General features: G+C 40.0%; 1 protein-coding gene across 1 annotated transcript; it reads right to left on the reverse strand.

Moving 5' to 3' along the window:
* Positions 1-610: 610 nt before the first annotated feature.
* On the reverse strand, positions 611-2,373 carry LOC147887052 (F-box protein At1g67340-like). The gene is made up of 3 exons (XM_087394425.1): positions 2,134-2,373; positions 1,831-1,993; positions 611-1,642 (listed from the first exon to the last, which is right to left on the reverse strand). The coding sequence occupies exons 1-3, from the start codon at positions 2,370-2,372 to the stop codon at positions 800-802; spliced, it is 1,245 nt and encodes a 414-aa protein (XP_087250551.1). The 5' UTR covers position 2,373; the 3' UTR covers positions 611-799.
* Between the last annotated feature and the right edge of the window lie 9,246 nt (positions 2,374-11,619).

Raw genomic sequence — 11,619 nt, forward strand, 5'->3', positions numbered from 1 at the left:
GTGGCTCTTAGGGCCTACATACTCTCGAACAATCATGTGTTACCAGGTGGTCGAATGTTCACAATTTGCACATCCACTTAAGGGTGCCAACAATTGACAAGAAAATTCTGACCAACACTTGCATAAAAGTTCTCACAAATTTCAAAAACATGATCATCATCCTGGAACAAGTTACAATAGACAATCTACAGAGTGAAAATGATAGTTTTCAAGATATGCATACCTAGATTCATCCAGCAACATGCATAAACTCATCCTGAAAAAACAGAACAGACAGTGCAATTTTAACCGTACAAGTTTCACCAATAAAGTAGAAAAGCATAAACTCCATCACATAGTAGCCCGCCATAAAAACATACGCCCTCTCACAGATACCACACTCCATCTACCCCATGCTCAGCTGCTATTATATCCCCATGTCCAAACTACTTGCACGTATGTCGAACACATTTTGTGCACTTCAAACAGTCAGTGAAAACATATTCTGCTTGTAGATTCAAGTATTTTACAGCTCTAGTCCAAAAGCAAATTAGCAGTGTCTACTCTAGCAGGCCCTCAATAACAGGAGGAGAACAGAAGAAACTATTGCTTATGAACATATGCAAGTAAATATAAAACATCTGCCACTTTTTATTACTGGAAAATCACTTTGCTATCTCTCAATTTGCGTTTATGTTATCAAGGCATGACCTTACATAATGAAAGCAGGTTGCATGTGAGAGACAAACTATCATGGTTTTACAATGACCTGATTCTCCAGTGACAATAGAGACAGAAAAGGTAGCTTTGGGGAATATTCCTATGACTCATACAGGTCCTCAAAAGCCAAAAGGTTATCATCTTCACCGTCATTATCTTCATGATCGTCCCAATCTAACACAGGATTACATTTAAACTTGTGCTGGAGTTTCCAATCCAGAGCTTGGCAGGCTCTGGAACAATAGTGTACAAAACCACATCCGGAACATCTCCTAAACTCATGTCTCCTAGATTCAAGGCGGCCACACTTTTGATGAGAGCAAAGCCGCAAGCCTGATGATGGAGGATGTGTGGCAAACCAATCCACGAGAAATTTGTTTGAGATATGGAGCTTCGCAGGTGGAACATTGCAGCCAAAATCGCTCAAAAGAGAGTATCCCCCCCCTTGAAGAAACTTAAACACAGAATTTTCGAGAGACAAGGTCTCGCCACTTAATGATTCAGCAGATCTCACGGCTGTATGTTGAATGCTAGCTACTACACCTCGACGGTCTTGCTTAATGCGGAGGCATCTAGCTCCGTTGCTACGAGCCAAGTGAAAGGCAGTCTCGACGAAAGCGCGAGGGTTAGCAGCCACTGCAGCTGCCGCCTCTCTGGCATTTGCTTCCAGCAAAAATCGCCTTCCTTCCGCAACGTTTTTCTTGACTCCATATCCGTCTTGTAAACAGTGGCCAAACTCACGCATCGCATCTACATGTCCTAGAGCGGCCGCTTTGGCACACAGCTGAGCTCCTGCTCTTAAATCCTTATCTTTCCTTGTGCCCTCGCTCCCGTTGAAACGAATCACGGCCAATGAGTGCAGAGCAGCAGCGTGAGACGCCAAGGCTGCTTTGTTGATCAAGGCAGCTCCCCCAATTCGATCATGAAGGCAATAGAAACGTATCTGCGTCAAAAGGGAGCGGGGAAAATCAATCTTTAGTTCTACGACTCAAGACATGATCCGTGCATAGCATCATAGACGATTGAAGACTCCCTGAAAATATTTGGTAACTCCTAACGATGCTCAACAAGAGAGCAAAGTTGTACTTATCGAACAACTTACAAAGATCGTACAATACATATGAAGCTCACCATGCCGAGAGTGTAGCACGCTTCGATGTTTCTCGCCTCACAACACTGTATCAGGAACCTCTGAGCTCCTTCAGACCAAGCGCACGCCTTGACCGCGAGTGCAGAAATTCCTGCCTTGGCCAACACTTGTGGATGCGTACCACTAGCGCAGAACCTCTTGCTCCTGCAGCAAAATGACAGAACTTTCAACGATACGAGTTTGCTTTGCAGTGACCAATACCCATTGTTGAGATCAGAGAGAAACAGAGAGCTCGATTCAAATTGAAGACAGGAAAAAACGAAGGAAGCATTGTAGTGACATACACAAGCATAGCATTGACCAGATCAGCTGGTGAGGTTGCAGTTGAGCTGACGGCGACCATGATAGAAATCAGGATGTCATCGTGAAGAGCATCAAAGCCACTCGCACAGGCTCGCTTGCGAGTAGCATGCTCACCAGGTTGGATCTCGCATTGCCTACGGATCTTCTTCTGCTGGTTGGGCCGGATGCAGAAGGTGATGCCGTCGGTCATGGTTGGATAATGTCCTTGACGCGTGCGCATACTTGCAATCCTCAAGGACAAAATATCAAAACTTGTTTTTCTCTGTTCTCCTCCGCAAGAGACGCGAGGAGGCGAGAAGGAAAGTCAGATTTTCAGAAAAAACAAGCGCCATTGATAGGCGATACGCTTTCCATGGAAGCAGGAGCTGTAATTAGCAAGAAAGCAGGGCTCAAGCTCGTGATCGGTAAATCGATGCAAGAAATGTCGACAAATTTTAGTGGAGCAGTTGCAAGGCTTTGTAGGAAACAAGCAGCTAGAGTTTCTGACTGTGACGAACACGATGGGAGCTCCCTAACAATTTTGCAACAGGGCAGCTAAAGCGTCGTGGTAAACAACACAGAAACCATTGCGCAATCGTTGACGAATTCAATCCTCGATTGCTCAGCAACCAACATCACCACTGTTTTGATCGCAGATGGAGGTGCAAACCGCACTAAATATTGCGTGCAGATGCGTCTCGCAAGGCCAGTCGTCGTCCAAACCTCCTGTGCAGAAATCAAGCGGAGATCCGGCAGAAAACAACAGCGCGCACACACAGACAGGAAGCTTGTTGCTCCTCGTGGTGGATCGATTGAGTGTTGCAGCTGAATCCAGCAGGGAAAGCTCACACGCAGGTGACAAAAAAAGGTAAGCGCTTCCCGTGGTTTTTGTGGAGTGTTGCAGGTGGATTGAAATGACGATCACGCAACAGAAAAAGAAACGCCAAAAACTCGCTCGCTGGCTTTCGTCGCTCGCTCGCCAGGCGCGGTTCTTGTGCAGAAAAGAACGAGATTCAAGCCGACCTTCCTGCACTTTGATGTGTATCTGTAGGTTGCCGTCGATTTGATGCTCGTCCTCCTCCTCCGGGATCGACTGAGAAGCAAGCAGCGGCCGGAAACGGCGATCACGCAACAGAAAAAGCTCCAGATGAAAGCACTCCCGAGGCGAGTTTCCCGCACAGAAAAGAGACCGCTCCCAGCTTCCGGACTGCTGCTTTTCTCTCTCTCTCTCTCTCTCCCTGTTCCGTTTGCTGAGGCCCGGTTCCGAAGCTTGGCTCTGCCTCTGCCTCTGCCTGCTCCCGAGGAAAGAAGGGAGAACAAATTCCCAAGCACCGGCCTGCTGTGCTTCTTTTTTCAGCCTTCCGATAAGGACCACTGAAGCGCCTCGGCGATCGCGCCTGTGAGAATTGGCTGCTGGAGAAGCAAGGTACGTAGGGGGAGGACGAATGCGATCAGGTAATGCTGGAGCAGAAGCAGGCAAGGGCTGTCAATGGGAGGGAAGAAGCCATAGCCAAGGCTCCAAAGCGAGGAGGAAGAAGAGCACCATAGCCAAGAGGTGCAAAAGAGAGGATGATGTTTAGTTAAAAAGGTGTATTGTTTAATGTCTGTTTGGATGAAGAAGAAGAAGAATAAGAAGGCATTTAGAGGCCTCTCTCCTTCACAAGGGTTCTAATTGCTTGCTTACACACCAAAGCCCCACCTTGCATATTGTTCTTATGTTGAATCTTGGGAATTTGGAGAATGGCTCTTGGATATTTCACGAAAGGCTCTCCCCTTCACTCCCCGCTAGCTCACTTGGATGTTCTTCTTGACACGGAATCGCATCTATTGCCCCTTGTGGCTTCGCGTCATGGCCTCAAAGCGCATCGGATGTATTCATCCCATGCATGTGGTTTCGTGTCACAACCTTTTTGCACCGTTGTCTTGTATACACTACCAATTTCATCGTTTTGTTGTATATACCCCCTCCGACAGGCCTGTTGAAGCTTCTACGCTCCATAGCCACCACAAGCACCTATCATCCCCATGCTTCAAGTAAGGAGCTATCTAAAGGCCAAAGACGCAACGGATTTAACGAGTTTAGGATTAAGAGTGTTCCAGCTGCACTTTGCGTTGTTCATTGTGCCTGCCTCTATAGATTTTACACGTGTGTCGTCTATTGTTGTATATAGTTGTAAATGCACGCAAGCTGCTTGTTGAAGTTTGAGTCCAATGCCCATTTCTTTTCGGGAGGCCTTTTGAATGATGTTTTCTCATATACTTGTATTGGCTCTCCTCGGGGGAGCAGGAGGTTTGCACATTTGCCCATCTGAGTTGGCTTGCCCACCTTGAACCACCTCGAAAGCGTCTCTCCTACATGTCATAGTAGGCTAGGCGTTTGCACATTTGAAGATGTGAAGAAAAAGAAGTCTTGCGATTGGGAAAAGCTTCTATCATAGCAAGGGACTCATTGACATGTGAAGGCTAATTGCGTTAAAAACTTTCAACCGATCCCATACCCGCGCTACAAAATGTTTGTTACAAATTACGTGCCATTATAGTAGCACTTGAGGGGCATATTTGAGGGGGGTTTAGTGTTCTTCTAGCGCCATTCCCCTCTACTTTTCTCAACCCATTCTTATAGTAACCCATTTTGAACTTTTGCCAAAGGGAGGGAGTGTATCTTGAGTTTCATACATTGGAGCATGACAATCATGTAACCACATTAAACTAGCATAAAAGTAGATTCCTTTGCTAAAACTTCCTCTAAGGACACAGGGTTATGTGCAAAGGATTGGAGGATGCTAAGTTCACAATTTAGACATTTGTGTCACCATGAGTAGTGGGAGCTTCAAAGGAGAGATGCCCTTTAGACATCATTGCTAAGAGCATTGCCAATTCAGGCCTCAGTACGCATAGCCACTATGCACCTGCAAGGTTTCACACAACAATTAATGGTAGGGTGTGGCCCGATTTTTTTCTTGTAGTTTGAAATTTGGGAATACCCCAATGATGTTGCATACCACGTAACATAAAGACCTTGGTGGGTGTTGCAAACCACATGAGCACAAAAACCTTGTTGGGCTTGATCATTTTCATTTCTCTTGTAAACGCATTTATCTAGCACTGGTATTGAGCTCATCCAAATATATAGTGAGGTAAATGAGTTTGTGTTTACCACCAAGTTGCCATTAGTTACAACAGTAGAAATTATAGCATGTACCAATATTGTCTACACTTAATATGGGGACCATGACACTTGAATCGGAACTTCCCACTTGCATTTAAGGAGGCTCCCTAAAGAAAAGGTGGATAGGCTAAGAATTATCACTCTTTTTATAGACATCTATTGCAAACGCCAATTTAACTCACATATTCAAGTTCACCCACAAAGGGTGTTACGCATATATCATAACCTGTAGACCATGACCCACAAATCATGAACTATCACCTATTTCAAAATAATTATGGAACGTCACTCATATAAACCCTTCCACCTATAAATCACATATCCAATAGCATCATCCACACAAACTTAAAACCACCATCATTCTTAATGGTCCTTCCCATCACATTTTCCATGTTGGGAGCAATTCATCAGTTATCCCTTTAATTATCATCATCTTATCATTGCCCTACCTTATTTGATTGTTTAAGACCCACAGCATAGGCTTGCTTTTGACAAAAATCTTATCGGTAATCCCCTCCGAGAAAAGCTAAGTGTATCTAATGCCCATTTCAAATGTTATTGTCAAAAAGGTAGAAATCATGTTTCTTAAAGCACATTAGAGCAAGTTTGTAGCATCAATAAGAGAAACTAAATAACTTGAGATCTAACCTAAAAGGCATATCTCAAAATTTCCCCCTTTAATATGCAAATGTTTAAAATGGAGAAATATCAATATCTTGTTGCAAACATGACCCTATTAAATGCACAAGTTTAAGATGGAGAAAAACAAAGTTATAATTCCTTGTTGTTGCAAGCACGTTTGCTAAAGGAATGGGAAATGATAATTCAAGATTCATCACACTTTGGATGGGTGTACTTTCATACCATTTTTTGGAAAAACTTTATTGTACAAAAGTTGTTTAAACAAAGGGAGATAAGATTCATTTCTCTTTGTATGGGTGTACATTCATAGATCATCTTTTGAAAAAATTATAGGAAAATAATTACATATGCATACGCAAAGATGTAAAAAACTTTAAATGACTTTATTTGCTAGTATTTATTTATGGGTGGTCGATCATAGTCCTAACTTTTTATAAGGCTCCTCGAGGTGGTCACTTTGTACAACATGTAAGATAGTAGATTTGTTAATGAAAGGGGAAGTTTTAATTTGGGGGACTAATAGGACACTTGGAGGAGGTTTAAAACCACTTATCTAATATAAAATGGTATGTACATGTACGAAGATGACTTTTTAAAACAAATATTGCAACATGTATATGTATGGAAGAGGGAAAAGCAATTATTCAAAAAATTGTAAAATTTTATAAACAGGGTGTTTTCAATGTGTGATTGCTTGCATGTGCTACATGACTTTTATAGAGTGACCACCCAAGGTAAGACTTTGAGCTTCTTATGGCAAGGTATAAGATCAATGTTGGACAATTGTTTTATTTTTTTATTTTTTTATAAGGTATAAGGTCATTGTTGGATGATGTTCTTATTTCAAAGAAGGCCTTACGTAAGACTAATGGGCTCTTACTCTCAACTTGAGAGGTGACACAACATAAGATCTTCCATAAGACTGAGGGGTGACACAACATAAACACAAACATTTTCCTCATGCAAACTTATTTCCATCATGAAATATTTAATAGAAGGGACACGCATCAAAAGGCTTATCTTATTTTATATATATTATATATCAACTAGACTATATAATTGTTTGGATGAAACCATATCACACACTTCATTAGTCTAAAATCATATGCACATTAAACAACATCGGCAAGGTATCTTACCTACCGTATACTATATTCATAAACTTTTCCTCGCCCTTTTGTTTTGTTCTTACTTCAATTTCCTCATGTGCATTTCCACATATGAGCTTGCGTTAGATGCTTGCTTTCTTGTGGTTTTCCTCTTTCTCTCTTCCTTTTTATCTTTTCCCCTACAAATTGTTTGACTTGAAGTGCTTCTTGCTTAGATTTTAAGCTCTCTCCTCCATTATTCATATGCCCTATCACAATTGAAAGCTTCCTTTCAAAGCTCATGATGCTTCACCACAATATCTACAATGTCGTTATAGAGGGAAACTTCTAAAAATTTGGCCATCCTATGGATTTTGGGCCAAAACCAAGGCCATCCTTGTTTCTAAAATATATACGGGTTTTTGTTTTGGAAATGGTCACCAAGAAAATGTGTTGGGAAGGGGGGGGAAGAGAGAGAGAGAGAGAGAGAGAGAGAGAGAGAGAGAGAGAGAGAGAGAGAGAGAGAGAGACAGGAGGGTAGCACAAAAGTGGGAAGATAAGGTGTGGTGATTGGGGATAGTCAACATGGCCTATCATTTTTCAAGGATGCTCCCATCAAATCTTAACACACAACTACTTTTATTATTTTATAAAAAACTATAAGGCGGCTGAAAAGATTCAAGTGCACTTTGTACTACAAAACTTCACCATTTCCTCACAACATATACAAAGTCCTCATGCTTCCAACTAAACCAAATATATACAATTCGGTAACTTGCTTGACAAACAAGTCTAAAGTGGAAACATTTATAGTGTCCTAGCGTTGTCAAAAAGTTTGAGAACGGAATGTTTTAACTTCTATTGAGAATTTCCTACTACAAAATAATCATCATTAGTGTGCTCACAAGTGGGACCAATAGATCCATTGGCATGGAATCAATAGATAAATTAACGGTTTAAAAAAAATGGCAATCTTAAATCCTTGAATACGACTTGAAGTTCATAATTTCAAGAGGGTAAAGTAATGAGGTGGGACTAATAGGTAAAATTGATGGAGGACAATAACTTTTTAAATCTTAATATTTGAATATCACCTGAAAATCATAATTTGAAGTGGGTATAATAATGAGGTGGCATAATATTGGAATCGGATTCCCTATCAACCCTAATGAGCTCCACCATTGATGTCATGAAGAAAAATTTTAATCCACCCATTCGGACAACTTGTCTAAAAGTGACAAAATTTTCATTCGATCAAACCCATATTCCTTTTTATTATTTTAGGGAATTACATGATGATACTAATCATTTAGATGGATTAAAATAAGATAAAATAGCAAGCACAATGTATAGAATAAAATTCCAATATGCTTGCATAAGGCATTGGTGCAATGACATATTTGTAAGATATCTTAAAGTGTTATAGTGCATGTCACAACAAAACAAAATGAATGCTCAAAATGAGCTATGTCCTTCTCTTTAACCACAAACTACTTGTCTTGCTACAATATAGCAATGCCTACATGAATTGTAATGCATTGTAGAAATTGCTTATTGAGAAACCATATAATCCATCTAAGAAAGAAAACATTGAAGAACATACAAAAGAAAACTTGTATGCTTCTATAGAAGGAACCACAGGCTTTTGGATGCATATAAATCATGCAATTCAATAAGAAAAAATACCCCCAAAAATCTATCATGATCTATAAGGGTGCATTAGAAAATGTATTCCCTTACCCTCATAATGTGGATAGTTTACATGGTGTAGTAGAAAATATATTTTCAGTACTCTACACTCCTTAAGCTATATCTAAAGTGGGTATGCTCATTTTTTGATTTGTAAGTGGATAGCATGCAAGTCAAATTTTTAGAGAGTCCAAGTTTTGATTTTCCTCTTTGCAAACCATTGTCAAGGACAATGGTTGTCTATAAAAAAATTAGATTTTGCAAGAATGTGGTATGCTCTTTATAAGTTTTAAAGTAAAAAAGGAGCCAGACCCTCCTTTAGAGTTTGCAAGATTTGCAAGAAGGATTGAGACTGTGTGCACTGTGATTAAAGAAATGTAAATAATTTTCCCAAAATATAATTTGAGAAACCATAATAAACTAAGCTCTAGTGTGGTACTACTTTTTATGATCAACTAAACCCTTTGTGCTTGTAGTAGCATCATTTTTAGAGACCCTTCTTTCGAGTGATCCTAATGCATGTGCATATTGTTATCTATGCCTTTCCCCAGTGATTAAGCCTAAATAATCAGAGTAGGCTTGAGATTGGGGTGACAATTGATGTGCTTATTTTGCTACTACTATAGAGACCCTAGATAATAAGGGGGGATCTTAGCGAGTTCTTTAGACATACGAAACTCGAAAATACATAACTCGGTTGAGAATGCCTTAGTAAAATTTTCAGAAGACATCATGCTAGCTAGATGTTTTATTATGGTGGACCAAATGCATCGCATTCTAACACATGGCATGACTAACGTTAAGGGCTTATTAATGCAGACTCATCATGCTATAGCAAGGGAGGCTCATGCAACCATTGATTTGACAGTAACTTCAGTTATAGACTACATTGGTTAGGAACTCTATTGCTCAAATTCATTTGCAAACTATACTTCATCATCATCATCTTTCTCATCTTCAATAGCCATCTTTGTGCTTTCCTTTGGTACCGTGTTTACATTTCAATAGCCTCTTTGAGCTTTCTCTTCTCTTCAAGCCCATCTATTCTTAATCTCCAGCTTCTCCCACATCCACCTTCTTTCTCCGTTTCTAGCTGCATCATCTTTGTCGAGATGGATAGAACGGAGCACCAAGCTCACTAGAAGAGGAAATGTAGCTATTGCATCTCGCCCACACACCCAATTGAACATTTTTCCAACAAGAATCTCCAATGGGTGTAGGAGACCTCCTACCTTAAGCCGTTTAGCCTTATTGACTTGGCATTTTTGGCACTTCAATACATAAGAAGCCTCATTATCATATCTCTATTCCCCAACTTTCTTCTCTATGAATTGTAAATACCATTGGCTTGCATGTAAAAGTGATTGGCAACAATGTATATGGAACTAGTTTGAATGATGGTTTCACGTCATAAGAAGAACAAGGCATAGCTTGCTTCCAAAAGACTTAGGAAGGCTTGGGCATTCGAAATTTGGATGCAACCATGTTTTCCTCCCATTAATGGGGAGCACCACATTCCCTAGTCCCCCTAGCCACCCTTTCCCCATGCCCCTCCCTTATCATTTCCTTCCCTTTCAATGGGCCTTTCAAGTGGGCTCCTCTTACGTTATCCCTTCCTTGATGGACCTGTATTCTCACATAGCTTTTTCTCGCTAAGCATTTCCCCCCCAAATTTCTAGAAAACCACTAAAATCCATTCTACAAAGCTCCCCCAAACCTTTACCATGTACTAGAACGTTCTTGTAAGGCCAAAATTGATGTAGTTTTGTTGTGAAACATAGGAAATTTCTAGGCCCCATCTCTAATCATGCAAGGATGTTGAAGATATCCATTCAATCTTGTATATGCTACAATGTGAAGGATGCAAATGATTTTTTGATTGCACAAGAGTTTAGGGTTATGTTTTGGGTGATAATGCAAACCTTCATAACTAGTCCACATAATGTTTTGAAAAAGGATAGAGCAAATAAGAAAAAGAATTGGAAATTTTGTATATTTGGGATTGTAAAGACTAAGAAAGACCCAAAGGTAATGCTTCATCTTCTATATATGGCTCAATATGTAAATGGATCAAGATGGCCTTTGGCTTGCCAAAAATTTGATATTCCTTCATATTGGAAGTTCTTTTACGTCTTATCAAACTCTATTGTTACTTACTTTTCCATTTTTCTTTCTTAAAGGTCCTATGTTGTGTTGTGATCTCTCTTTGTTGTACCAAGTTTTGGCTTCTTTTTTGCTTGGTACTTTTTGTAGGGATATTTCCAAGCAATAAAGTGGAAAGCTAGACATTCGAAAGTCTCACTAAGACATTTCAACCTTTCCATGCAGATATTAGGAAGTTATGTTATGGTGGTGAAGTCCTATCTCCTTATCAAAAATTGATGCTCATGTCTCCTTATATTATGGTGGTGAAGTCCTATTTGCTTATCAAAAATTGATACTCATACCTATAATGCATGCAACAAGGTTCCTCAAAGAGAAGGTGCAAAAGGAAGTGTTCATTATTTACTCCTTCTTGTATTTCATAGTCTAGAATGACACCTCATAGATCTATTCATGGATGCATTTCGTTGAAGATAAAATTAGATATTCAATCATGCATGAAGTTTACTTTTGGTTCAAAATATATGGGATGAGTTCATTGCATCTTTGGTATTTGTCCACATTATTTCAAATCAAGTTCTATCCACAAAACAAATATTATGTGGGTATACAAGAACTAGATGCTACAATTTCTTCATGACCTTATATAATTAGGTTGGGATCTCAGGTAATACATTCAAAAAGGGAAATTAGTTTAATGTGTGTGGCTAGTAAGGATAGACTAGTGGCTAGATATTAGGTTGTAATTATGGAACATGCATTCACTTAATAGATTGTGATATTCTGAACATATAGGT

This window comes from Dipteris shenzhenensis, chromosome 23 (assembly GCF_047967505.1).
Source record: "Dipteris shenzhenensis isolate YYH24624 ecotype China chromosome 23, Dip_SZ_1.0, whole genome shotgun sequence".
NCBI classification, from domain to species: Eukaryota; Viridiplantae; Streptophyta; class Polypodiopsida; order Gleicheniales; family Dipteridaceae; genus Dipteris; species Dipteris shenzhenensis.